Source organism: Molothrus ater, chromosome 17 (genome assembly GCF_012460135.2).
Source record: "Molothrus ater isolate BHLD 08-10-18 breed brown headed cowbird chromosome 17, BPBGC_Mater_1.1, whole genome shotgun sequence".
Taxonomy (NCBI): Eukaryota; Metazoa; Chordata; class Aves; order Passeriformes; family Icteridae; genus Molothrus; species Molothrus ater.
In genome coordinates this window covers 847,874-873,955 of record NC_050494.2, presented here as the reverse complement: position 1 = coordinate 873,955, position 26,082 = coordinate 847,874, and the positions used below count along the sequence as shown (strand labels likewise).

The 26,082-nt window shown below is 56.4% G+C and overlaps 1 protein-coding gene across 2 annotated transcripts; it reads right to left on the bottom strand.

Moving 5' to 3' along the window:
• Positions 1-1,069: 1,069 nt before the first annotated feature.
• On the bottom strand, positions 1,070-22,813 carry TP53INP2 (tumor protein p53 inducible nuclear protein 2). 2 transcript variants are annotated; one of them, XM_036395970.2, is made up of 4 exons: positions 22,631-22,813; positions 13,498-13,827; positions 10,078-10,387; positions 1,070-8,555 (listed from the first exon to the last, which is right to left on the bottom strand). In XM_036395970.2, the coding sequence occupies exons 2-4, from the start codon at positions 13,619-13,621 to the stop codon at positions 8,303-8,305; spliced, it is 687 nt and encodes a 228-aa protein (XP_036251863.1). In that variant the 5' UTR covers positions 13,622-13,827; positions 22,631-22,813; the 3' UTR covers positions 1,070-8,302. The 2 variants fall into 2 exon arrangements, with proteins under 2 accessions (XP_036251863.1, XP_036251864.1); XM_036395971.2 differs by having other exon boundaries at positions 10,078-10,207.
• Between the last annotated feature and the right edge of the window lie 3,269 nt (positions 22,814-26,082).

Sequence of the window (26,082 nt, the reverse complement as noted above, 5' to 3'; positions counted from 1 at the left end):
GGAGACAGGGATGGACCCCACCAGGACAAATGGAAAGAGAGGAGCTTCTGACTGAGCAGCAGGAACTATTCCCCCTGGGATGCAGTGGCAGGATCTCTCTCTCTGGAGAGTTTCAAGCATTGGCTGAACAAAGCCCTGTGGTGGGAATTCAGTATTTACCCTGCTGTGAGCAGGATGTTGGACTGGACCTCCTAAGCTCCATCCATCCCAATAATCCTAAGCTTTGTCTGTGGCTGTCAAATCTGGTTTTCCCATAAGAAGGTTTATCAAAGCCATGAAAGCTCACTCCCAGCTATTTTTTTCATTCTCACTTTCTAATCTAACATTTCTCTGAAGTGCTTTTCCCAGCAGCTGGGGGGTCACGGGTGTCTCCTCGGCTCGGCTCTGCTGGAGGAGCTGGCACAGCCTCTGGGCTGCGCAAGCCCCATCCCACCCCTGCCCAAAGCTGCTCAGGGCCATGTCTCCTCTCATCTTGAGTATCTCCAAGGATGAAGACTCCTCAGCCTCTCAACCTGCCTCCTGTGGCCAACCACCCTTGCAGTGAAAAAGCATTTTCCTATCTTTAAGTGAAATTTCTTTTTACTTCAATTTGTGCCTCTCACCCTGTCCCTGTACTGAGAATGTTCCAGTGCTGTTTTCTGCACTCCCCCATCAGTAATCTGCACACAGGGCGGGATCCTCCTGAACCTCCTCCAGGCTGGGCAGTCCCAGCTCTCAGCCTCTCCTCATCTCCAAGTCCTTAATCACCTTGGAGGCATCTCTGCCTCTCCTGGGTGCTGAGAAGATCTCACACTGTGCTTGGAGAAACAGCTGATGCTGCAGAGATTGGCTGATCTGGGATTTTCTCAAGGCAATCAACATCTGCTTTAGCTCTGTCATTATCTGCTGAGTTGTAAGGTTTGGTAATGGGGAGGGGGAAAATCCCCTCCAACCCCTCAGCCTGTGCCATCCTCTGTCCTGTGTGTCCTTGTCTTCAAAGGGGATGTTTTTCTTTTAAAAACATTTTTAAAAAAACCAAAGAATTTTGCAGACAGATTTAATTGCAGGCTTTAGAGAAATACACATAAAATAGATTTTAAATATATATTTTTTTTTATTTCTTGTGATTTTTCTTTATATTAGATTTTTTTTTCAGTCAAGAGACAGCATTATAACCTAACAACCAAAACCAGGTTACACACACACAGGCACACTACACAATGTGTCCCAGGCAGTTGACACACAGCAAATGTTTACACAATGTCCTACGAGGAGGAGACATCCCTTCCTACGAACCCTGCTTACACCAACTGAACACGTAACACACGAGAAGGACGGATTTCGTTAGCTTCGAGTTCCAGACGAGGTCTCAGTCCTACAGCACAGGTGATGTAGAAAACGTGGGGGGTTTCTGCCTCTTCTCCCAGACCCCCGTGGGGCTGTGCCAGCCGAAGGCAGAGCCGGGGCGGAGCTGCTCTGCCCGGGCTGCCCCGGGCACAGGCGGGAGGGCACCGAACACTCTCCGGGGCATTGCAGGGAAGGCTTAAGGCAACCTTGTCCAGCCACGGAATCTGTCCGTCTGTCCTGGCGCTCCTGCATCCGTCCTGCTGCTCCTGCTCCTGCTCCTGCTCCTGCTCGCTCTCCAAACACGGCCCCGGGGGCAACTGGGGTTTAGAGCTTTACAAAGCTGCCTAAGAGATTTAGTATATCCAAAATGCTAAATGCTTTTTAGAAAAAAAGCCACAAAAAACTCACAAAAAAACCCAAAAAACAAACAAACAAAAAACCCAAAAAAAAACCAAAACAAAAAAAAAAAAACAAAACCAAAACAAAACAAAACAAAACCCACAACCAACCAAACAAAAAAAACTTTTTGGGGCATTCATTCTATTGGGGTTCTCTGAAAAACCCCACAGAGACTTTGAAAACAACATAGAAACACAGAAATACCAAAAACTGACTCCCTGGTCACCTCTTGCATAGGACTTGTAACTGCAGTTCAGTGATTTTTTCAAGTTCTGTAATTGTGTTAAAAAAAGATGCCAAACCATGAAAAAGGGTGAAGGCACATGTACAGTCAGTCAGCCCCACATGGGGGAGGGCAATGTGTGGGCAAGAGTTTCACAAGCAGGTACCAGGGGTGGATAGACACAGATAGAATATTGCAGTGCTCTGTGCAAGGACAGTTCTGACACAAGAGGAAATGTCACTGCTACACCTTGTGCTGCTCCCTCATCCCCAAACTTCCCAAAGCACAAAGCTGAGGATAAGAATTCAGGGAGACTTGGGCACAGCTGCTCACAGCTCCCTAGCAAGGGTACATGAGGTGAATGTGAAAGAGCAGAGGAGTTTTGGGCTCCCCTGTGCAACCTATTTTTAAGCTACACTTAGAATTTACTGCACTGTTTTCCCCTTCATTTGCAAAGAATAAAATCTTCCCACCCACCATGCAATGAAATAGGGTCAGAGTGGAAGGCAGAAGGATTTTCAGGTTTAGCTGCAACGAAGTCAAAGCTTTGCAGCTCTTTTTGTGCTCTGGAGCATGGGGCAGCATCCCTGTACAAAATATGGGGTTGGAAAAGCAGCCCCCTTGCCAGCCCGGGAGGTGTCAGCTCAGAATGAGTGACAGGGGACACACCTGGCTGTCACCACTCTGCACAGAACTGAACAAATGATCACACATAAAAGCCACCTTTGCTATTGAATGGAGGTGCTCACCCTCATCATCCTCATTCCTCTAAGGAGAGGGAGGTGGGTTTATGACAAAGGTTTTCAAGAAGCACAAAGGAAGGCAGATGAACCAGGGAGACCTCCTGGCCAAGCGTGTGCAGCTGCCCAGAGCCCAGGGCTGGGAGGGCTCTGGGATCCTGGAGATGAGCAAGGAGAAGGTGGCATCTCCAGTGGGGCTGAGGACACCTCTCAGCAAAGAAGGGACTCTTCAGGCAGGCAGAGCCCTTCCCACTGCTGCATCCAGCTCCTAGAGCCACGTTCAGGCAACTTGTGGCAGCCATTCCAGTGATGGGAATTGGAAGGGGATGGAGCCCATGAGGACAAGAGGAGGTTCCTGACTTTGTATGCAGCAGATCTGAGAGGTGGGAAGCTCCACCTTGAAGAAGACAAGCCCTGAGGGGATCAGCCCCTTTTAAGGCCCATTCCTGTCCCTGGTAGGTCCCTGTGGCAGTCCCTGGGAGGGGGCTGCTGCCAGGGGCGTGGATGTCCCTCCTCAGGATCCGGTCCCTGCCATCAGCTGTGCTGAGGAGGCCACCACAGTCCATGGTGGAGAAGGGCTTGGGGGGAAGCTCTGAGAAGCTGGGGGGTCACTGGGCTGCTGATGCTCCCCTCCTGCCACCAGCAGCTATTGCTGAGTGCACGCAGCAAAGGAGGAGCAGCAAACTGGAGGCTGGGAGTGGTGGCAGCTGACAATCCCTGGTGGCTCGAGGGTCCCTGTGGCACCAGCTGGACACGGATGGCCTCTTGTTCTAACCCAGAGACTCAGGGAAGACTCAAGGACTGCCAGCAGCCATTCCCAGGGCAGTGGGGTCCAGTGCTGCCTTCTGAGAAGCATTTCTCTTGACGTGAGGTGACTTATGTCTTCTTACTGTTTCCTAATTATTAGATGTTTGATCTTTGGGGACTCACTTGTTTTTCAATAAATTCACATGAAGTTTAATTTCCACTTTATGCAGGGCAATGGAATTGGTACTGATCCAGAGGGGCAACTGCAAAGTGTGGGACTCAAGCCTAGAACCTTACTGGAGTATTTTTTTTATCTTTTTTTTCCCTTACTGGTGTGGTAAGACATCTAAGTGGGTATTTGGCTCCCCATTAGGGCTGAATAGAAGAGGAAAAAGTACTAGTATGATGTAAATGTAAAATTATTGATTAGAAACAAGCCTAAAGAGAGAAGATTCCCGTAGCAGTGATCTTTGGGATGAGCCATGCACTGATGTTCTGCATAATGAGAAGGAAATGTGGACTCCAGTGGAAAGAATTGTTTTCCTTCCAGACCAGGCTTTTGCAGCAGAGTTTCTTAGAAAGAGCATTTGTGAGTGCAAGTTTCAGAGCAACAGGGGAGGAGGATTTTGCCCCCACTCCCTTGGCATCCTTCCAGCCCTGTGGTGCCAAGCAAGAGCCAGAATTTGGTGTGAGAACTTTGTTGTGGCTGCTGGTGAGGGGCCCTGAGTGTGCCATGGCCACAGCTTGGCCAGTGCAGCAAGCACAGCCTTGGAGGCCTGGGGGCACTGGTGCAGCCCAAGAGGAGGCACTTCCCCAGCAGGGCTGTCCCTCCTGTCCCATCACACTCTGAGGGTTCATCCTCCTCATCTGCCAGAGCAGAACCAGGCAAGCAGAGGCAAATCTTACTTGGAGAACATCCCTGCACCACAGGGGCTTCCGTGGTGGGAAGATTCTTCCCTCCCTTAGGGGTCTCACAAACTCCAGCATTGCTGAGAGCACTGTCCCAGCCTGCCCCAGTGCCCTGCTGCCCCCTGAGCTGGGGCTGGAGCCAGCTCAGGTGTCTGACACACGGCCCAGCAAAGCTGGCATTTACTGAACAGGGATTTGCCCAGGCCTCTCCACTGGGAATTCTTCCCTTTTTTATGCTTTCATTGCAAGAAACACAGAAATTTCTTTCAGTTGCTTGTCACCATGTCCCCAGGTGATGATTTCAATGGCTTCCCCATCCTGGTTGTCCCCTGATCCCAGTGATGTGGTGGGTCAGGCCATAACACACAGTCCTGCTGCACTTCTCAAACCCCAGGAGGCTCAGTGCTGAAAATCTGTACCTGCTTGGTCACAAGCCAGTTAAAAAGGGACCAGCCACATTTGGCTGTAAAGGTGAATTTTCAGGTCATGAACAAATGAAGAGGAGCTGCAGCCCAGGAATGATCCCACCACGAATGGCCACAATTTCTTTATCACACAAGAGTGTCAGAGCAGCTCCTGTCACCACCACGTGCTGCCACAGGCCACATCCCTGCAGCACCCCAGAACCAAACCCCACATTCTAACAGAGAAGCCTGGGAAAAAGACATTTTTAAAGACCCCATCAGATTGGTTTGTCCCTGAGTCCATGCTGTAGTTTCTCCCTACACAAGTACAGAAAAGAAAGCAAAATTCACCCCACCTGTCCCAGCAGAACCAGCTCAAGAGCTCCATGCAAACCAGAACCTCCCCATTGGAAGCACCACACAGTGCATCACAAATACTGGGTGCAAAAAAAACCCTCAACAAACCCCTAAAAAAATCAACCCCAAAACAAGCTACTGAACACCCACACTGGGCTTTGAAATATCTACACATGCAAATGGGTGCACACACAGGAAGTTCTCAGTTCTTAAGCACCTTTCATTTGTTTTAAGATTCGAGGAGACAAAAAACCTCAATGAAAAGGGGTTTTCTTGCTCTGGCAGCACTGGGCAGGAGGCCTGGGACCCGGCCAGGCCTTGTGCTTGCTGCTGGGCAGGAGCAGAACCCTGCAGGTCTTCTGCAAAGCACAGGTTGACCAGAGCACAGGGAGGGGGGGGTCACACTGGGGGTGACAGTGGCCTGGCAAGGGTTGGCAGGTGAGTGTTAGGTGTTAATGCATGGCAAGAGTGCAAACAACAGAGGGGACTTGCAGGAGCTCATTTGTTGTGGTTTGTGCATTTTGCTGACCCACCAGAGGCTCAGGGTCTGGATTAACCTCTTCATGAAAACATTATTAATAATTTATTAATATTTTATAAACATACTCTGGATATAAAGTGTGGTAATAGTTCTGCTTCATCTCCTGTGCTGGCTGGGCACAGAATGATGAAAGACATCTCAGACTGGCACAGAAAGAGTTTGAATTTGCTTCTGAAAACCGGGACAGAGGAAGAAGATCGCCTGTTTGAAATGGGCACTGGGGGCCGGGTGCTGCTGGCAGTGCCAGGCTGAGACAAGTCCCCCAGGAACACGGCCAAGGGCTGGCTCACAGCAGAGGAGAAAGGTGCACGGGAGGATTTCCATAAGGGATTTCTCCTGGGTACCATCTCCAGCAGCTGGGCAGGCACAGGAGAGCCCGGCAGGTGAGACATGGCAGGATCTGCTTGGGGCCACTGCTCCCCCAGCCTGTTCCTCTGGGAGCTGCCAAGGGGGCAGTGGGGTCACAGCCAGCCTCTGATTTCTGGAGTGCTCCAGAGGGACTGGCAGCAGGAGAATTTGCAGTGAGACCAAGCTGGGGGCTGGACAGTGCTTGGCTTCTGCCCTTCTTGATGTGTGCTGGCCCCAGAGAGAAAACGCCCCCCCCAACCCTGGTGCCCCAGAGCGGTGTCCTGCGGGGATGGGAGGGCAGCACCCACCACAGACGGGCTCAGCCCCTGCCTGTGCCACTGGCCCTGCACTGCCCTGCTCCCAGGCCAGCCCAGGCATCACTGCAGGGGCAAACAAAGGCATTGAGTGTGAAGCCCAGGAAGCCAGAGGAGGTAAACGCTGCCCTGGAGTCAGGAGATGCCCGTCTCTTCACCAGCAGGGTGATCTCGGGGTGGTTTCAGGCTTGGCCCGGGACAGAGGCTGTGGGAGGCCCGAGCAGGGCAGGGCAATGCCGAGGGCTCACAGTTCCCCCTCTCGGGATGCAGAGCTCCGGAGCTGCCCAGCTCTGAGCTTTTGGGACAGCCCAGGCAGAGCAGTGAAGGGGAAATGCTGCAGGGGAGCAGTGGCAGCTGGCCCGGAGCTAGGGGCTGTTGCTACTGAGAAGATTCATTTTGGCTTTAATCTCATTAAAAGAATTAATAACTATCAGCTGTCTCAGTTTGGGCTCACCACAATTCCTTCAGCCGAGGCCCCCAGCTGATATTAAGGGATGCAACATGGTGAGTGGAAGAACCTCTGGTGAAATCAGGATTTTCTGGAGTGTTGTGGGGGTATGTCTTGTCTCAGAGGGTGGGAATCCAGGCTGTGGTCGTGAGCAGGACACTTTCCCAGGGCAGAGGGTGTAAAACCAGTTCCTAAAAGGAGCGAACTGGGGGCAGATCAGCAAATTTCTGCTGGATTTGAAGCTGTCTCAGCTGGTGCTGGAGCCAGTGAAAAGCCTAGACCATGTTCTTCCAAAGGCAGAAGGAGTCCATCACAGAGAGAGGAGGGATTTCATTAGAAATTAGCATTGTCTAGCGGTGAATTTGGCCCTTCACAGGAAAGGATGCCATTTTTAGCGGGGAAAGAAGATGCCTCTGTCACAGCTCCTGTTACAGCAATCCTCTCACTCAGGGCTGCCCCATCCTGACCCATTGCAGTGGCTCCCAGATCCATCTTTGTCCTTACTTCAGGCTCTTCCCTCCAGCCTCCTCTTCAGCATCTCTTCACCACCACCACGGACATGCTTTGGCCACCTCAGGGAAGCTGTGCAGATCCTGCCTCCTCTCCCCTCCCGGGGACTAACACCAGGCAGACAGCGAGCCTTGGCTTGACAGAGCCTCCTCTGAGCGTCCAGGAACAGAGAGAAATACACACACACAGATACAGGCGTACCCCTGGGGACACAGCTGGGGCTGGGGCAGGCCACTGCTCCAGGGCCAAAGGGCTGCTCAAAGGGGACCCCCAGCCACGGTGATGCCACCCCAGGCTGGCCACCCCTCCTGGCACGGCAGCCAAGGGCTCCGGTGCTGCGCTGGGACGGTGCTTTGATTCCTGAGATTCCTTTTAAGGTTGTTAAAAAAAACAACACCGTGAGGCACCAGGAGCTGCCTGGCTGACCCAGCCATGGAGATTCTACCAGCGCTTTCAACCACAAGCCCCTTCAGGACTGGCAGTGGGGCAGTATCTTATCATGGTAAAATGTAGCTAAGAAATCAAGGAGGGAGAGAAGTGTTTGCTGGTTTTGCAGGGCGGAAGCAATATTTAGTGTCATTGATGAGATTTTCCTAAAAATGCCAAATCTTGTGGCTTCACTGCTCTTGTCACTCCCGCTCGATGTCTCTGTGACATCCCAGCCAGGCTGTACATGGAGTCATGATGTGAGGAAAGGCACTGATGTCACAGGCTTATCAGGACAAACAGGTTTCACCGGGAACAGGTGATTTCAGGAACAGGTGATTTCACCGGGAATTCCGATTTCCCGCGTGAACGCTGCCAGGCAGCTGGGGAGGGGTAGCGTGGCGCTCCATGCCGGCGGCTCCGGGGGTCGCGGCCCAGCCGGCATCGAGGGCGGGGGACACGGTGAAGGTACAGGAGGAAGATGAGGAGCGCGGGTCAGGCGTGCGGGCGCGGGGTGCGGAGTGAAGCCGCCGCCGTGTCCCCGGTGTCCGTGGGGGCCGCTCCCGGGGCCGGGGCCGGCCGGGGGGAGCCCCTGGGCGGCGGAGCGAGGTCAGTAGTTGCAGTGGCGCTGGCAGGGCTGGTGGACGAAGGCCCCCGGGAGCTGCTTGGCGCGGCGGGGCGGGCGCTGCCGGGCCCGGTTCTGCCGCTGCAGCGCCTTCTGGGCCAGGCGGTGCCGCTCCGCCAGCTGCCGGGCCCGCTGCGCCCGCTGCGCCTGCCCCGCCTTGTCCAGCGCCGCCGCCTTCACCGGCAGCGCCCGCCCGCGCTGCGGCACCGGCGGCTCCGGCCGCGGCTCCGGAACGTCCCTGCGGAGACAGCGGCGTCAGCACCGGGGCCGCCCCGGCAGGCGGGGGACACCGGGCACCGACCTCCGGCCCCACGGCCCTCCGGCCCCACGGCCCTCCGGCCCCACGGCCCTCCGGCCCCAGCCGCCTGCCGAGCGGAGCAATGCTCCAGCAAGGCAGGCTCTGGGACACCCGAAAAAATCAAGACACCACCAAGAACTCCACTGCATCTGAGTCCCTTGAGCCTGGCCTGTCTCCGTCCCACTGTGACCCCTTTGGAGCCTTGGCTAGTCTCAGGTTCCCTTTAGCCCTTCTCTGCCCCCCTCCAGCACTGAGGCACTCCAGAACACTCTGTCCACTCTGGACATCAAGCTCTGGCTCTCAGGGAGACTTTGGAAAGAGACAGGTCCTGAAGGAATGGTGTCACCTAGACAGGAATGGTGTCCACTAGGCAGGACCAGTGTCACCTAACCAGGAATGGTGCTCTCTAGCCAAGAATAGCACCCCCAACTATGAATGCCGTCCTCTAACTAGAAATGCTGCCCCCTAACCAGGAACAGTCTCCTGGCCTGGAGCAAAACTCACCCCAAATTCTTATTCCTCCCCTGCCCCACTGCGGGCTGCAGGGGAGGAGTTGGAGGGCTGGGACTGGGGGAGAGCAGGGGCCCCGTGGCACCCCCCTGGCAGCCAGGGCTTGTCCAGCAGCTGTCCGGCTGAGCGTGGGCACGCTCCAGGATTTCCCTGGGGGCTGCAGGGCAGGGGAGAGCAGCCCTGGAGGGAGGACAGAGCTCCAGGATGTGGCCCCAGAAATGGGTGTGGAGAGCTCCAGCCCACAGGCCTGGGGGGGCAAAGGGGCTATTTGGGGCATTTCTGTTTAATTTCCCCACTGCTGAGCTGGGGTTTGGGGCAAGAAGTGTCCCACTCCCCACAGCTGTGAGATACCCACCCCCATGCTGGGCCAGTCTGGGGACAGGCGGGCGATCAAGGGGGGCTGCAGCACCCTCCTGCCTGAGGGACCAAGGGGTCTTCAGGGGGCCACTGTGCCCAAAGGCCACCCTGTCCCACTGGGCTTGCTTTGCTTGGGCCATGCCTATGCAAACCCCTGGTGTAAGCCCTGCCTGGCAACCCCCCCTGGACGCGTGACAGGTGGCACTGGCATCGGCAGGAGTGGCCTTGGCAAAGGTGGCCGTGCCAGGAGACCCTGCTAAGGGCAGGGGAGATGAATGCAGCCCTGTCCCAGCACAGCCCAGTGCCAAGCTCACATCCTGCAGCCACGGCCACCCAAATATGCTACTGAGACCCCTTGGCAGAGGATTTTGGACACGGGGGCTGCCAGCCATGCATGGTGACAGCTGGGGCACCCTGCCACATATGCAGTGTTCCCTGAGGTGGGTGTGGGGACACTGATGTCCCCCACTGCCACGCTATGTCTGTGGGTGAAACATTCCTGGGTGTAGGCGGGGATTTGGGATGGCAGGACCAGCCCTGGTCCCTCAGTGGGTGCTGGGGCTGCTGCCCCCCCACACCCTCACAGTGCACTCACTCTGCAGCATCGTCCTCGGGGCCCTCCCCATCCACCTCGAGGGTGCTGGTGACGTACACCGACATGCTGGGGTGCTCGATGAGCAGGTCCTCCATGGGGCTGCTCCCCACGCCGTCGGGGCCGGGCTCCTCTGCAGTAAAACAGGGGGGAGGGGTGACAAACCAACTCTCGTCCATCAAGCAGGGACCGGCCGGAGCCGGGGAAGCAGCCGGTGGCGGAGGCGGACCGGGGGGCGTCGGGCGGGGCCGCGCCGAGCGCCCGGTACCGCCAGCGGCCGGGCGGCGAGCGGGGCCGGGGCGGGCACGGCTGCCTGGGGCGGGGGTGCAGAGCCATGCGGGGCAGCGGGGACACACACACACACCATGGACAGGGGGAGGGAGGGAGGGAGGGAGGGAGGGAGGGAGGGAGGAGGAGAGAAAGGGGCATCGTTAGTGCGAGAGACACCCACGGCCGGCACACGGCACACCGGGCCCGCCGAACCCCCCGCTCCGGCACGGACACGGCTCTGCCGGGACAGGCCGAGCCACAGAGCTGCCACACCGGCAGGGTTTACTGCAGCAAGGGGCTTTTTCCTTCTCAAAAGGAGAGAAGAAGTTCAGGCAGTGAAAAACGCTGCTTTCCCCGCTCTGATGGCACCCGAGCCGAGCCGAGCCGGGCCGGGAATGCCGACACGCCGGTGCTCACAAACACCACCCAGCACTCCGCAAACACGGAAACCAAGCACACACAGCAGAAAAACAGTCCACACCTTTTCTCTGGAAGAAATCATGGGAATAAATTCTTCAGCAAAGGTTTGCACTGTGCCTTCAACTCCAGCCTGTTAGAGGCCAAATTTTGAGTCGCTGATCCAGAAGCTGACACCCCCCAAGCCTCCCATCCCTTCCCTTCCTCACCTCTGCCTGGCAGCAGCACTCGGGCCGCTGCTTTTCTCGGCTGCCTGTGCTTGGGATTACTGGGGCTGTATTGGGCAGGAGCATGCACCAAACGTGGGGATGCCCACACCCATTGCCAGACTCATCGGAGGGATTTGAGGGAACTGGTGAGGGGGAGGCACTGCAGTATCTGCATGGATCCTGCAGCTGGATGAGGGAGCAGGAGGAAGCACAGATGAAACTGTTCTTGTGTGGAGAAACAGAGCATGGGGCTGGGTATTCCTGGCTCAGTGCATCCCCAGCTCCTCCTGCAGCTGATGCCCCAGCCCAGGGCCCAGGACAGGCCACAGTTGGCCTTCCAAAGACGAGAATGTCTTTCTCCAGGTCAGAGGATATCAGCCTATTAATAGCTGTTGACATGCCGGGCTGGAGATTGTTTGTCAGCCTGGGGACAGGCACCGAGCTGGGCTGGAGCAGCACTCCCACAAAGGGCACAGAGAGCATCCTGGGCACTGTGCCCATCCTTTGCCAAGGTGGGGTTTAATGTCACAAAGCAATATTTTGGGATCCTCGAGTACCTCAGTGATGCAGCCACATGCTGGGAAATGCTCTTTGCTCTCTCCCTGGGTGCTGAGCAGGGCCAGGCTAAGCAAGGGGACAGGAGCAGCATCAGAAACATTCCAGGAAGGTCTGAGTAATTCTGGTGCCTTTTGCAACACAAGGGGCAATGACCAGGCTGGCAGAGGCTGAATCCAGAGGCTCCCTAGGCTGCCTCTCTGCTGCTGGGAGGGAGCCAGGCTGGGAGCAGCTGCTGGCCCCCACAGTTCCAAGGGAAGGATGGGGCTCCGGGTTTGGTTCTTGGAGTGTTTGGTACAACTCAAGCCCCAGAAATAGAGCTGAAAGGATCTGGTCCCCCACTGTTGAGGGACTGCGGTGGGAACAGAGTGCAGCTGAGTTAGCAGCAGGGTGCCATTCACAGGCAGACACTGCTGGAAGCCAGTGCTGCCCTGAGAGCTGAGGCACTTCCCTGGGAAAACGTGGGAGTGTTTTGTGCCAGAGTCAGGCCCTGGTCCCCTGTGAGCCATCTGCAGCCTCAACCCAGGGATCAGGGCACAGCATTTCTCTGGCTAGGGAAGCTCCTGACTCTTCCTGGCATGCCTTAGGCTCGCTGCAGCTGCTGCCAGCTGGCCCTGACACGTGGCAGCTGCATGCCCACTGCTCCAGGGACCTCCTTGCAACAACCCCCCTGCCATGGCACTGCCCTGACCCTCCCTGCACAGGCACCTGAATGCCCAGAGCACAGGGAAGCCTCCACAGCTGCCCATGCCCACACCACCCACCACCTCCAACAGCTCTCCAGTGCTCCCACTAGGCATGGGGCTGGCCCTGTCCCCCATCCCAGTCTTGTCCCTGCTCTGGTCCCTTCTCCAGGTCACTGCATATGGGAAAAACACCCTAATGAACAACTTGAATAACAAAACCAGGCAGGGAACATCTGCCAAGAGACCTGCTGCCTGCAAGAGGGAGGACAAACCCCTCCTCCCAAACCTGCAGGATACATCTGTGCTCCCTGAGCTGGGGCCTCACAACCAACCAGGGGCTACCAAAGCAGAGCACAGCCTCAGGAGCTCCTGCACAGGCAGGAGGGTTTGTCTCTGATTGCTGCTGCATTTGCAAGGAAAAGGTCATAAAAACATCATTGCAATTGGCTGAGTCATCAATCTACAACAGAAAGCCCCAAGGTCTGAACAGAGCTGGAGAAGATCTACACAGGAGCAATTCAATCTGCCTGGTTGGTGTTACACAGGGCTCAGGATGCTCTGTGAATGGGGAGCCCTGTGGGCTCTGGTACAGGTACCTGGTGCCAAACATCCCTTGTGCTTGGCATGGACAGTGGGAATAATTTGGGAAGATAACCCCCATGGAGGTGAGATTTACTCCTCTCAAATGACCCAAGCATGGGCAGATCCCTGGTGGCACATCCCCAACTGGAACAGGCACCACTCCCACCTGCCCTCCCATGGGGACAGCCCCATCCCCTCCCCAGGGGAACAGGCTCCCAGTGTGCTTTCAGCAGGGCAGGGCAGGGAGCAGCTGAGCTTGCCTCCTCCTGGAACACTGCTGCTGTCCAGGGCACAGCTCAGCCCAGGCCATGGCACTGCCCAGCCTGGGACCCCTCCCCCCTGACCCCTGTGGGCAGCATCACCCCAAAGCTCTGGGTGATGTCCCTGCCTTGCCAGGCTCCCCTCCTGCCATGAGGCACCTGGAGGCCTCTGGGCAGCAGCAACCCCAGCTGGAGATGCTGATGCTGCTCCCACACTGGCAGAAAGTTGAGAACCATCACTGGGAGAGGAAAGGGAAAAGGAGGAGCAGGTCAGAGGCTGCTGCAGTGACCACGGGCAGAGCATGGGGACCAGGGGAGAAAAAATGAAGGGCAGAGCTGCTCCCATGTGGTGTAAGCCCATCTGCTGATATAAGGATTTGCCCAGCTCTGGAAAGACAAGGTGCAGCAGAGGCTGTGGGAAGACAGTTCTGTTGCTTTGCTCACCTGCAAGATCAATTATGAGCCAGCCATCCTCCTCCTCCTCTTCCTGGACAAAGGGTTTGGGCTCCTCCAGGCCCTCTGGCGTGCTGCTGTCACTGAAGAAGAGGCTGGTGAGACGCTGAAACATGGTGGGGGAGCAGTCCAGCAGGATGGACAGGGAGATAGAGCTACTGCTGAGCACCAGCTTCCAGGCACAGACAGGAGAGATGGGCAGGGAGGGGAGAAAGAGCCCTCGGGGTGTCAGTGACAGAGAGGTTTGGCTGCCAGAGGAATCACGGCTGAGCAGTGTGCAGTGCAATTGTGAGGTGCTTCACTTGGCTTCAGTGCAAAGGCCTGGAAAAGGGAGAGAAAAAGGAACAGCACATTAAAACAGGCTGGCAGTGTGGCCCTCCTGCGTCCCAGGGGCTCGGGTGGGCTCAAGGGCACAGCAAAAGGTGCCTCTGGCACTGATCTGTGCCATGGGCTGTCCCAGCTGGTGCTGTATCTGAAGCAGCACTGGGAGCCTGTGCCCTGCAGTCCCCACCTGCACCAAGCCCCTCATTGTGGCCCCATCCTCATGGGTGGGGTGTCCCAGGAGACCCATCCCCAGGAGCTGGCAGGGACAGAGCAGAGGGTGTCCCTAAGTCAGGCAAACATGCCAAGCTCCTGGCAGCAGGCAGGACAAGGACAGCACTGTCACAGAATCCCAGACTGCTTTGGACTGGGAGGGACCTTGAAGTCTCATCTCATTCCACCCCCTGCCCTGGGCAGGGACACCTCCCACTGTCCCAGGGTGCTCCAGGGTGCTCCCATCCATCCTGGCCTTGGGCACTGCCAGGGATCCAGGGGCAGCCACAGCTGCTGTGAGCACCCTGTGCCAGAGCTTCCCCACCCTCACAGGGAAGAAATTACTTTCCAATATTCCATCTAACCCTGCTCCCTGGCAGTGGGAAGCCATTCCTCCTTGTCCTGTCACTCCAGTCCCTTTTCCAAAGTCCCTCTCCAGCTCTCCTGGAGCCCCTTTAGGCACTGGAAGGAGCTCCAAGGTCTCCCTGGAGCCTCCTCTCCCCCAGGTGAGCACCCTCAGCTCTCCTAGTCAGGCTCCAGACCTGACAGACTCCAGCCCTTGGAGCATCTCTGTGGCCTCTCTGGACTCACTGCAGCAGCTCCACATCCTGCTGATGTTGGATCCCCAGGGCTGGGGCAGCTCTGCAGGTGGGGTCTCACCTGGGTGGGCAGAGGGGCAGAATCCCCCCCATCTGGTGCCCACCCTGTGAGGACAAGCCCAGGATGCTGCTGGCTCCCAGGGCTGCCAGCACACACTGTTGTTCACATCCAGCCTCTCATCCCAGCCCTTTGTGGGTCTCTGCCTCACCTCTGCTCAGCTCATCACTGTTTTATCCCTGGGAAAGCAGATTCCCTACAGTGTGGGGGGAGGTCAGCACTCATTCATTTCATTCATGTCTGCCAAGCTCCTGGCAAGGCACAGGAGTGGCAGCCAAAAGGTGCAGAGTATTATTTGTGTGTTATTTGTGTGCCTCTTGGTCCAGAGACATTAAAAGGGCATGAAAAGGCCATAAAATGCCAGCAGCAGCTCAGTGCAGTGAGAGGGACAGCTGGGTGCTGCCGTGCTTACACACTGATGTGGGTGCATTGAAAGGGTCAATCCCCATCTCATGGCAAAGCCCAGGTCAGGACCAAGGGGCCATGGAGCTTGAGTGATGCTGCACCCAGGGAAACTCCATCTGCTGCAGGCAGAGTGGAATGGGAAGGTAGAGGAGCACCACGTGTCCATGCACACCCCAATCCTCCAGCAGGAAAAGTTCTTGCTCAGCCCTGCTGCCCCCTGGCCTCCCCAGTCCCAGCACCCTGCCAAGGTGGCTGGCCTGAGCACTGCAGTTCTGGGGCTCAGGCACTCTTTTCTTCATCCCTGTGGGATGGAAATGCCTTTTGCAGTCTCTCAGGTGCCTTGGGAGGAACAGCATCTGCTCTACAACACAGAAAATGAGAAACAAAAGGAGCCTTCCCCAGGGATGGGATCCCCTGGAGCTCAGGGGCCCTGATCTCAGACACTTCCAGCTGCAGAAGGCAGTGATGGAGCATGAGGCAGCCCTGCAACAGCCAGCTCTCCCTCCCTGGCATGGCAGGGCAGCAGTGTGACTCCACCTGTCCCCCAGAGCAGGTCCCTGGTGACTCCCATTGCCCCAGGGGCACAAGGCAAACCATGAGCCACAGCCATGCCCTCCTGCAGACTGCAGTGCTCAGGGCTCCAGCTTCCCACCCACTCTGGGATGGCTCAGCTGAGGCTTGTGGAGACTCTCGCCAGGAAGAACAGGAGGTCAGGGAGGACTCTCTGCTCTGTGTCCTGAGAGGGTCCCTGGCTTCCTCTGGAGGCACTGAGCAGGGAGGGTTTGAGCACTGAGACACGGCAGAGTGGTTTCTGTGAGCCCACAGCCCGCAGCCATGCTGTGACCCTGCAGTGCTCTCAGTGAACTCAGCCAGACTGCCCCTGCACCTGGATCATCAAAGCACATTCAGATAAGTCAGGGAAACACCACACAGAGGGGCTGGTGCCCAGCTGGGCTCTGGCTACACTCTGCTGTGTTCCACTCCCAGCTCAGTGAGAGCTGCCCCCACGGGATGCCCACGTGCCCCCAGGAGCAGCTCAGGCTGGCAAAGGCCACCCTGGCAGCCCCGAGGGTAGGGGTGGCCTCAGCACCAGCTTAGGCTGGAAACCTGGCACCTGCCTGAGCACTCACCTAGGCAGTAAATACCTTTTAATATGACATGAATATTAATTATTTAAGATGTTTATTAAATATCTAATTGTGGCAGAAACACCACAGCTCCCAGGCTCCTGCTGGTGATGTCCCAGAGTCTCCCACTGTTTGCTGCTCCCCAGGTGCCCGGGCAGGAGAGGCTGGGGCAGCTCCTGGCAGGCACAGGGGTCACAGGGGTCACAGGGGTCACAGGGGTCACAGGGGTCAGTCCTCCAAGGCCACCATGGCCCTGGCTCAGTGTGAGGCCAGCAGTGGGCTCATGTGCTCATTGAGCTGGGGCACTGCCAGGCTGGCAGAAGTGCTGAGCCAAAGCTGAGCCCAGTGCCAGCAGGGAGGTCCTCAGGGTGACACAGTGGGGCTGGGGACAGCGGGGTCCCCTCTGCTGTGCCCAAGCCCACCACACCAGGAGGACACTGGCAATGCTCTTGACTTACTCATGCTAGTGTCAGTCATTGTCCCTGCCCAGATCTGGATGTCACCCAACAGCAGAGCTGGGGACAAGGTCTGGCACACAGGGACAGGGGAAGACAGTGGCCTCAGTTTGGCTGAGGGCAAGGTCACCCAGAAAAGCTCCCAAGCAGCCAGCACAGGTCAGAGGCTGAGGCAGGCAGGGATTGTCCCTGTTGCCTAAGACAGCCTGGAGTCTCTGACTGCACCGAGTGCTTCCCATGCTCTGCAGCCTTGGCTTTGGGAGCCCCTGCCAGGGGCTCATCCTCCAGCAAGCTCAAGGTCAAATGGCCACTGACACGATCAAAACCTTTTAGTTTTCCTTTGTTAAATGATGATAAAAGCTTTCACAGGACAGCAGGAAAGCTGCTCCCCCAGGAACCACTCAGAGCACCTGCCTGCTTAGGGACTGGTCCCCAGAAAACCACAGGAAGGGAAGTGAGGTACCTGAATTCCTCAGGTCCACCCCAACCCAGAGGTAATTTGTCTTTTCTGAGGACACAACAGACACTATTATTTTTGATTGTCCTCTCTCCCAAATGTAACTTAAGTTAAGGCACAGGGGCTCACAGGCAGCTGCCATAGCTGTGGAGGAAGTGGGAGAGAATTAAAAGTTCCCCTAAGAGCAAAACTTGAAATGGATCATTTTAAAGGATCAGTCCTCAAAGAATTCAAGTAAATCTCCAGCTGTCACTCTCCCCAAGCCAGGGAACATGGGGGGTCCTGACTCCTTTCCTGGTGCAAGAGACTCTGTGCCACAGGTGGGCTGGACCAGCCCCATGGTGGTGCCCAGGGAGCTGCAGGAAGCTCCTGGCAAAGCTTTCAGGATCAAACCTGCAGGGTGAAGGCAGGAGTGAGGCCAAAATGTAGGCAAGGGCCAAAATGAGCATTAATCCTCCCCTCTCCTTTACCCTGTCTCTGAAATCAGCAGGATGAAGCTCTGCTCTCCAGAGCTCTCAGCAGGTGTGGGGATGGCACTGAGCTGTGTGGGGCAGTCACTTCAGCAGCCAGAGGGGTTGGGGCACCCAGAGGGTCCTGGGTAGGCTGGAGGAGCTCAGGTGAACCTCATGGAGCTCAGCCAGGCCAAGGGCAAGGTCCTGCACCCGGGTCAGGGCAGCACCAGCACAGGCTGGGGCTGGCTGGGTGGGGAGCAGCCCTGGGAGAAGGACTTGGGGGTGCTGCTGGTGACAAACTGGATGTGACCTGGCCATGGGCACTGGCAGCCCAGAAACCAACCCTGCCCTGGGCTGATCCCACAGCGTGGGCAGAGGTGAGGGGGGGGATTCTGCCCCTCTGCCCACCCAGGTGAGACCCCACCTGCAGAGCTGCCCCAGCCCTGGGGACCCAACATCAGCAGGATGTGGAGCTGCTGCAGTGAGTCCAGAGAGGCCACAGAGATGCTCCAAGGGCTGGAGCCCCTCTGCTCTGGGACAGGCTGGAAGAGCTGAGGGTGCTCACCTGGAGGAGAGGAGGCTCCAGGGAGACCTTGGAGCTCCTTCCAGTGCCTAAAGGGGCTCCAGGAGAGCTGGAGAGGGACTGGGGACATGGGATGGAGGGGACAGGACAAGGGGGAATGGCTTCCCACTGCCAGAGGGCAGAGTTAGGTGGGATATTGGAAAGGAATTCCTCCCTGTGAGGGTGGGCAGGCCCTGGTACAGGTTGCCCAGAGCAGCTGTGGCTACCCCTGGGTCCCTGGCAATGTCCAAGGTCAGGCTGGACAGGGCTTGGAGCAGCCTGGGACAGTGGGAGGTGTCCCTGCCCAGTGCAGGGGTGTGGGATGAGATGCTCTGTAAGGTTCCTTCCAACCCCAAGCAGTCTGTGAGTCTGCACTCTCCCACTCCTCTAGAAGGGAGCAGCTCCTGGCCTGGGAGACCCTCCAGGCCCTCCCTGGCAGCCACCAAGCTCATCCATCAGCTCATTGTAGAGGGCTTGGGTGACCTCCCAGCCCTTCACAAGACTAGAGACTCCTTGGCCAGCTCCTGCCCAGTGAGATGGCCACGTGCCACCTCCATCCCTGCAGGTTCCACCAAGCACTTCTCTCTGGAGCAGCCAGCAGCAGATCAAGCTCTGAAGTTCATCCAGGTATTTGGAGTGCTTCTGCTTTCCCTGCAGCAAACATTTTCCCCATTTACACCAGGGCATGGAGGGCTGGCAGCCTCAATGGGAGCTGCAGTGCAGGAGGGACCCGATTGTGTCCCTGACAGGGGACTGAGGTCAATCTGTGCCTGGTCACCAGGCAGAGGCGGTGCCCACAGAACCAGTTTGGACCAGGAGATGCCTTCTCTTCCTCTCAGGTCCCTTCTTCCAGCTTTCCTGTGTCTGCAGGTGCCCCACAGCTGTGGGGGAGGTGTGTCCCAGGTGTCCCTGCTCAGGACACAAGGGGACTGCCTATGTGCCACCCTCTTGGGGCTGAGCTGCCCAGAAAGCACACACTGAGTCCCCTGTCCCCTGCCAGAGCTGGGGCCACCACCACGGGACAGCTGCCATCCTTCCCAGGCTCCCACAAACCAGGCACTGCCAGCACAAGGGGACAGCCCGCCAGGGACACTCACCTGGGGACAGACAAGTTTCTAAATGAATTATGTCCATCACAATCCTTCCAGAAAGTCCAACAACATTTTACAACAAGCCAGAAGGTATTAAAAATATTAAATTTAAAGTGGAAGTAAAGAAACCACAATGCATCAAGTTATTTTTTCCCCTTCAGAAACCTCGACACAATAATTAGTTTTCTGAGTCACCGTGGCTGCAAATAACCCCAGGAGCTAAGAATAGGGAGCAGGAGGGCAGCAGAGCCCCGGGATGCGCCGGGAGCTCGGGGCAGGAGCTGCAGCGCCGCGGGACCGGCGGCTCTCAAGTCCCAGCGCGCAAGAAAACAGCAACTCCCCTTGGAAATGGCAACAGGCTCCCTGAAAGTTTCCATAAATACTCGGCGGCGGGAGGGATGCTGCTGGCAGGCGGCGGGAGCGGCCCTTCCTCGGCACAGCTAAGAATACCCCGCGCAGTCAGCCCAGCAGGAGGCAGAGGTACAAATCAGGTGCCTTCCTCCAACCCACTTGGGAAATGGGATTCTCAGCTCATTTTACCTAAATTAGACAAGCGTTTCAAAGGCTCGCTGTGCTGCTTGCAGGAAAATCCTAAACCTGGCACAGAAACACAAAACACAGAAGGGGATCCAGCAGCTGGGCAGCTCAGGGGAGTTCTGCTCATGACTCCAGAAATGCCCAGTGAATCATCCCTGGGCTGTCCCCCAGCTCTCCCCAGCAAGGGAGGGACCAGAGCTGGCAGGGACCTGCCTGGGACAGTTTGGTGGGGCTGAATTAACGCTGAATTAGGTCCCACAACTACTGTGCTCCAGGTCCAGCTGATCTCACTGATGGATTGCCTTGGGGGAGCCCTGGGCACAGGGGCAGAGCTGCACCCTGAGGTGCTGCCAGCACAGACAGACTGATTCCAGCAAAACAGAGGCTGAGGCTGAGCCAGAGCCTCTTCCATGGCAGATCAGAGGAGTAGAGGGGGGGAAGGCAGAGAGCAGTTTGAAAAATCCCAAAAAACTCTTCATCGTGACACTCTTCTTATTAATGGCAGACCAAGACAGGACCTGGAAGGCCTTCCCTCAGCCAGTCTGGGGTCTCAGCAGAGACTAGAGCTCCCACATGCTCCTCCAGACCCTACCTGAAGGAGGGGGACCCTGCAGAATGAGGAGATGTTTTCCTGGAGCTGATCTCTGCATTCACAGCAGCTCTTCTGTCACTGCTGCAGGAAGGTCCTTACCCCAAGGGCAAATGTGATCTCGTGCTGCTTGATATCATCACACACGGTCCTGGCAAATCTGCCAGGGGCTGGCAGGATCTTGGAAATTTTAGATTTGCCATGAGCCATGCTATGAAATTTTAGAGCGTTCCTCTCTGGGATGCGCTGAGTGAAGCATCCCAAGGAGTGAAGCATCCCAAGGAGCTGCACACTGGGAGGGAGGGAGGGAGGGGAGCAGCCCAGCCTTACAGCCTCCCCAGATCACAGAGCCTGAACAGAACCTGGTGCACTGCACTTCCACACCACAAGAACCCCGAGCTCCTGCAGCTCCCCCAAGGCCACTCAGGGCCCCCCTCACCAGAGCAGGACTCACTGTGCAGTCAGCATTAAAAACCCCTCAGATACAAGTTTGTGTCACTTGTTTTCCAGTCTAATTACAAGCAGGTGTTACCATTTTATTACCTGGGGAAAAACTTTTCTTTTTTCCTTTTTTGCTCATGCAGATAAGCAGCAGTTTGACAACAGGTTCCCAAGAGTGGCAGTGAGCTACAGCAGACAGCTTTTGTCTTTTTTTGTGGTAAGTTTGTTGTTTGAGGGGGGAGAAGGGGGGTATTTTGGGGGGAGGAAAGATAAAAGGAGAGGAAAGATTTATTTTAGAGCAAAACAACCAGTTCTTGGAACTCTGTAGATAAAGTCTGGTGGGAAAGGAGGTCCAGCAAAGTCCTGTACCAGAGCCCAACACCTGTTTCTGGGAGGGTTTCTGGGATTGTTTCCTACCCCAGCAAAACCTTGGCCAAACAAGCAACAGCACTTGGCACCCGCCCAGCTCAGCCCTCGTTGGTGCTGCTTCAGCACTGGCTATTGCTGGGCTCAAGGGAGTTTAATCCACTATTTTGGGATGCCAGGGTGCCAGTCTCTTTGCTCAGGTGCTCTGAGCAGGGCTGTAGCTCCCCTATACAAATATGTATATTTATGTGCATAAAAGAATTACAAGAGCAAAAATGTCCTTTTTAACCTGCTTTTACACTCCACGAAGTCCAAGTTTTTCCACAATGAGTCCCCCTAGATGGGAGCAGGATTAGTTTCCAGGGCCTGCCAGGCTCAGCCAAGCTGAGGTGAGAGACATGAAATCCAGAGGAAAGCGGCCCTTTTAGGACTTATGACTTTTTTGAGCTGTCCCAAAGGAGGTGCCCTTAGAGCAGTACAATAGCAGAGGGAGATGCTGTGTTTGGTACCTGAGGGACTCCACCCTGGAATGTGGTGGAGTTGCCCCATGGCACAAACCTCAGCTGAGCACTGCCAGCACCTCCCCTTCCACATAGCCCCCCCCCGGGCAGCACAACCAAACTCAACAAAAACATTAAAGCCTCTGAATCTCATAAAACCTGGGGGGATTTACAAAGACAATCAAGATCTAAAGACAGAGGGATCTAAATCCAAAGCATCAAGGATTTCCTGGAAATAAGTTAAATAGATAATATTTTGTGTTAGAGATTTACATCTATTTACATTCTTTACACAAATTTATTTCATACAGCATATATATATATAGTATACTATATGCTGTATTTTATACAGTATATAACATACAGAATAGGAAGGTGTCCCTCCCAGGGCATCCCCCCCGCAGGGGGTTGTAACGAGATGATTTTTAAGGTCACATCCAAACCGACTCATTCTGTGATTCCATGACATATTTCATAGATTGACACATACTTATATTTATATATTCACATTCCTTTTCCAAACCGCCACGTTTCGCACCCGAAGTGCGTCTAAACATCACGGGGGGAGACGCATCCCCGTTTCCTGCCGAGAAAAGCCCCAGCAGCGACTGGCGCGGAGGGGCCCGGGGCCACCCACGCGTGCCCACGGCGGGCAATGCCCCGTGCCAGCATCGCCACGGCCCCGGCCCGGGGGTCACGGCGGGACACGGGGGGAGCGCTCTGACGTCTCAATGTCAAATGCAAATGAGGCAACGTCACCGCAGCGCAGCCAATGGGAGCGAGGAACGACCGCCAATCTTAATCCGGTGAAGAAGAAACAAACAACGGGCGCGGGGGGGCCGGAGCCGAGGGGTCCCGGGCCACCCCCGCCCCCGCCGGGCGCTCCCCGCCCGGGCCGTGCGGGCCCGCAAAGCCCCGGGCCGGCCCCGACCCCGTCCCGCGGGCACTCACCGGCCCTGCGTGTCCCGGGCGGCGGCAGGCGCTGAGGTAGTGCCGGTGCTGTGTGTCCCGGTGCTGTGTGTCCCGGTGCTGTGCGTCCCGGTGCCTGTGTCGGTAGCCGTGCCCGTCCCGGTGCCGGTGCGGACCCCGCCGTTCTGCCGAGCGCGCGCCGCTCCCCCGCACAAATCGGCACCTTCCGACAGCTGATCGTGACGTCACAAAGCGGTCCCGCCCCCCTGGGCCGCAGCCAATGGGAGCGGGCGCAGGGAGGGCGGGGCCCGCCCGGGGCGGGGCCGGGGGTCCCAGGAGGGGAGCGGGGTCTCGGGGGACGCGAGCGGGCTAGGCCGGGGACGGGCCGGTTCCTCCGGGCCAGGAGGCGGCAGAGCCCCGGGCAGGCGGCGGCGAGGGGCTGGGGGCTCCTGGAGGAAAGAGAAAGGCTGCAGAGTGTTGGGGCAGAGGGGAAGGGCTGAGCCCCCGGACGTGCGGGGGAAGAGGGGAGCTCTGGCACCGAGATACAACGGGAACGGGAGGAGGGAGATGGACGGAAATGAAGAGCTGAAGCCACTGAAAAAAAAAAAAATTATAAGAGTCCGGTCCCGCCCGCAGCGGCCCGAGGACGCGGGGGGGACAGGAAGGGTGCGGGGGATGTGCTGGCGCTGCCGAAGGGAAGGGACGGAGGCTTGAGGCTTCCCAGACACCCGCTCCCCTCTCACTGCTGCGCTGCACAGCCCTCATCCACTGAGACAGTTTGGACACCAATGAGGGGGCTGGGGCCGAAACCCCTGGATGTGCCACCCGACCATTACCCACCTGCGAGGGGGCGAGGGGGGTTCGGGAAGAACGACACCAGGAACGTCTCTGGAGTGTCAGAGCCCCTCAGGATGCTTGGCATCACCAGGTTTGCCTTCGTCCTCAGCATGGGCCGACCGTGGGACCAAGGTTTGGTTTGACCTCGTGCCAGGCTTGTCACAGGGCAGGATATTGTCTGTATAAAGATAGAACATTTATTAAAACAGTCATTAATGGAGCCGTTTGGGTGTCTGAGTCATGCATGGAACAGTTAGGACTCATCTGGCATCACAGGTGAGAATTCCCCATTGTAAATTCACAAGAGGTAGAATTTAATTGTGTCTTATTCAACACGAGGTCACAAATTAAATAACATTTAGTCTTCTGTAATTGAAGGATCTTGCAGAAGAGTGTAAACCATTTTGGGAGGAGAGCTGCCACTCTGCAGAGCTCCCACCCCACTTTGCTAGGAGGGGAGCAGAAGCCTGTGAAGCTTGAAACAGCCCGAAGCAGAAAATCCACTCATTTGGGAGGGAATTTTGAGCTGGCCATGGCAGTTTCAGTGAATGCCTGAGGAGCTGAAGTTGCTGGACACAGAGGGGGATGATCTGCAGAAGACACCCAGAAGTTAGAGCATAACCACACTTGTCCCCCAACCTGGTCCCTGCCTGAAGCCAAGAGCTCCTGCTGCCCAGGAGGTTCATTTTTCTGCTTCTGCTTGTCCTGGTTTCACATGGAGTGATTACAGGATGGTTCCTGCTGGCTGCAGCAGGAGTGCAGAAATTAGCCTTTAATCCTGCTGCCATAGAGGAGGGCATAAATAAATGCAGCAGAATGAATCTTGTTAGGGTGAAACATGTTCCAGGGTAAACTGCCCCCTTTGTGCTGGCATATGCCCTAAAGCCCAGGTTTAAATGGGATGCCCCTCTCTCCATTCCTACAGGGATGGGAAATGCTTCAGTCTCTGCTGCACCCTGCCCTGGTCTCCTGCTGCCAAGAGGGGGTGGCAGTCCCCTCCCAGGGCAGCGTGTAGCCCCAGTGATTTACTGCTGGAAAAGCACAGATGGTGAAGCAGAGGAAGGAGCTTCTCACCAGCCTGAGGCCACCAGCAGTGGCTGCCAGGGGCTGTGGCCAGGGGCTCTGGGGTGGGTGACAGCTGTGCCGTGTGACAGTGGGAAGTGACTTTAATCTTGCTGGCACAGGGAATAGTGGGCAAGAAGCCGTGGTGGCCCAGCCCTCGTGTGCCTACAATCCTGCAGGGCTGAGCTGGGGTCCACGTCACTGTGTCCTCTGTCTGTGTATAGCAAGGAGAGGCTGGAGGGACCCCCCTCTGTCCCCAGGGACAGCAGTGTCTGCTGACAATGAGTAAGGGAAGGGAAACCAGAATGCCTTCCCTGTGGCATCCTGAGCTAGGATGGGGGGACACAGAGCATGACCTGGCATTGACTCCTGCATGGCCCTGGCCCTCAGGTCACTGGGAAAGTCACGCTGAGCTGAGCTGCAAGGCCTGGGGTGGCTGTGGCTGGAGAGGATGAGCAAGCAGCTGACTGCACCTCACCTGCCCACAGGTAATGGGGAGTTAAGTGGGGCCTTGTGTGTCACAGCACGAGCCCACCCCAGCAGCTGCCTCGGGCTCTGCTGCTCAGAAGCGTAACTGGAGGCACTCTGTGAACTTGGGTGACTGCCGAAAATAGGAAGGTGATCACACTGGCTTCTGCTTCATGCAGGAGGTTTTGGGAGCAGCACTGAGAGCCTCTGGCAAGGTGCAGGGCCAGTGTGTAATGCACGTGCTTCATTTCACCCAGCAAACGGCATGCAAAGCAGGCAGGGTGCTCATTATAGAATGGTTTGTGTTGCAAGGGCCCTTAAGGATCACCTAGCTCCAAGCCCCATTTACGTGTCCTTTATTTAAAAAAAAAAAAAAAGTTTCATCCAGCTGCCCAAAACTTCTAAAACAATAAGAGATCAGGCAAATAATAGTATGTTTGGATCTTTGCAAAGCCCTCCAAGAACACGTCTCCAGCATTTGGCATTCACCGAGAAGGAGGTCCCAGGGCACCCCTCCAGCCTCAGCTGCCCACTCTGGTTTCCCTGCAGGTGCCTGGGGTGACCTTGCTCCATCCCAAGCAAGTGCTGCTCCTGGCATCCCTGCCATGAGTTTTCCCAGAGCCCAGGGAGCTCTGGCCAAGCCATTCCTGCTGGTGATGCTGAAGTCACCAGGTAACTACTGAGCACCTGAAGAAGCATTTCCCAGCCATGTCCTGGGGCTATGGGTCAGCAGCTGGCTCAGCCCTTGCAGCTCCCAGGTGCCTGAAGGCCCCAATCTCAGTGTGCCACAGGGCCGGCTGCCACACCATGAGCTGGGCGCTCGTTAGCTGGGGCTGGGAAGGGCAGTTAATGAAGAAGTACATGTGTAGTGTACAGAGACAATCCTGCAACACAGGCTCTGTGCCAGACAGCAGAAAACAGGGAAATGAGTCACAGAATATACTGAGCTGGAAGGGACCCAGAAGGATCATCGAGTCCAACTCTGAAGTGAATGGCCCATACAGGGTCAAGACCTCACCTTGGTGTTATTGCCACCATGTTCTGACCAACTGAGCTAATCTCAGGGTCTTTATGAATGAGCAAAAGCTGTTCATTCTCCTTCCCCAAGCCATCCTGTCTCACCCCCA

What these genes read in the sequence shown, in the direction of transcription:
- TP53INP2 (XM_036395970.2), bottom strand. Translation starts at nt 13,621, where the DNA reads ATGTTTCAGCGTCTCACCAGCCTCTTCTTCAGTGACAGCAGCACGCCA. An exon ending in GCTCATAATTGATCTTGCAG is followed by an intron (nt 10,388 to 13,497) that starts GTGAGCAAAGCA and finishes CCCCCGCCCCAG; the next exon opens with GCAGCCGTGCCCGCCCCGGC. An exon ending in CCCGAGGACGATGCTGCAGA is followed by an intron (nt 8,556 to 10,077) that starts GTGAGTGCACTG and finishes CTGTCTCCGCAG; the next exon opens with GGACGTTCCGGAGCCGCGGC.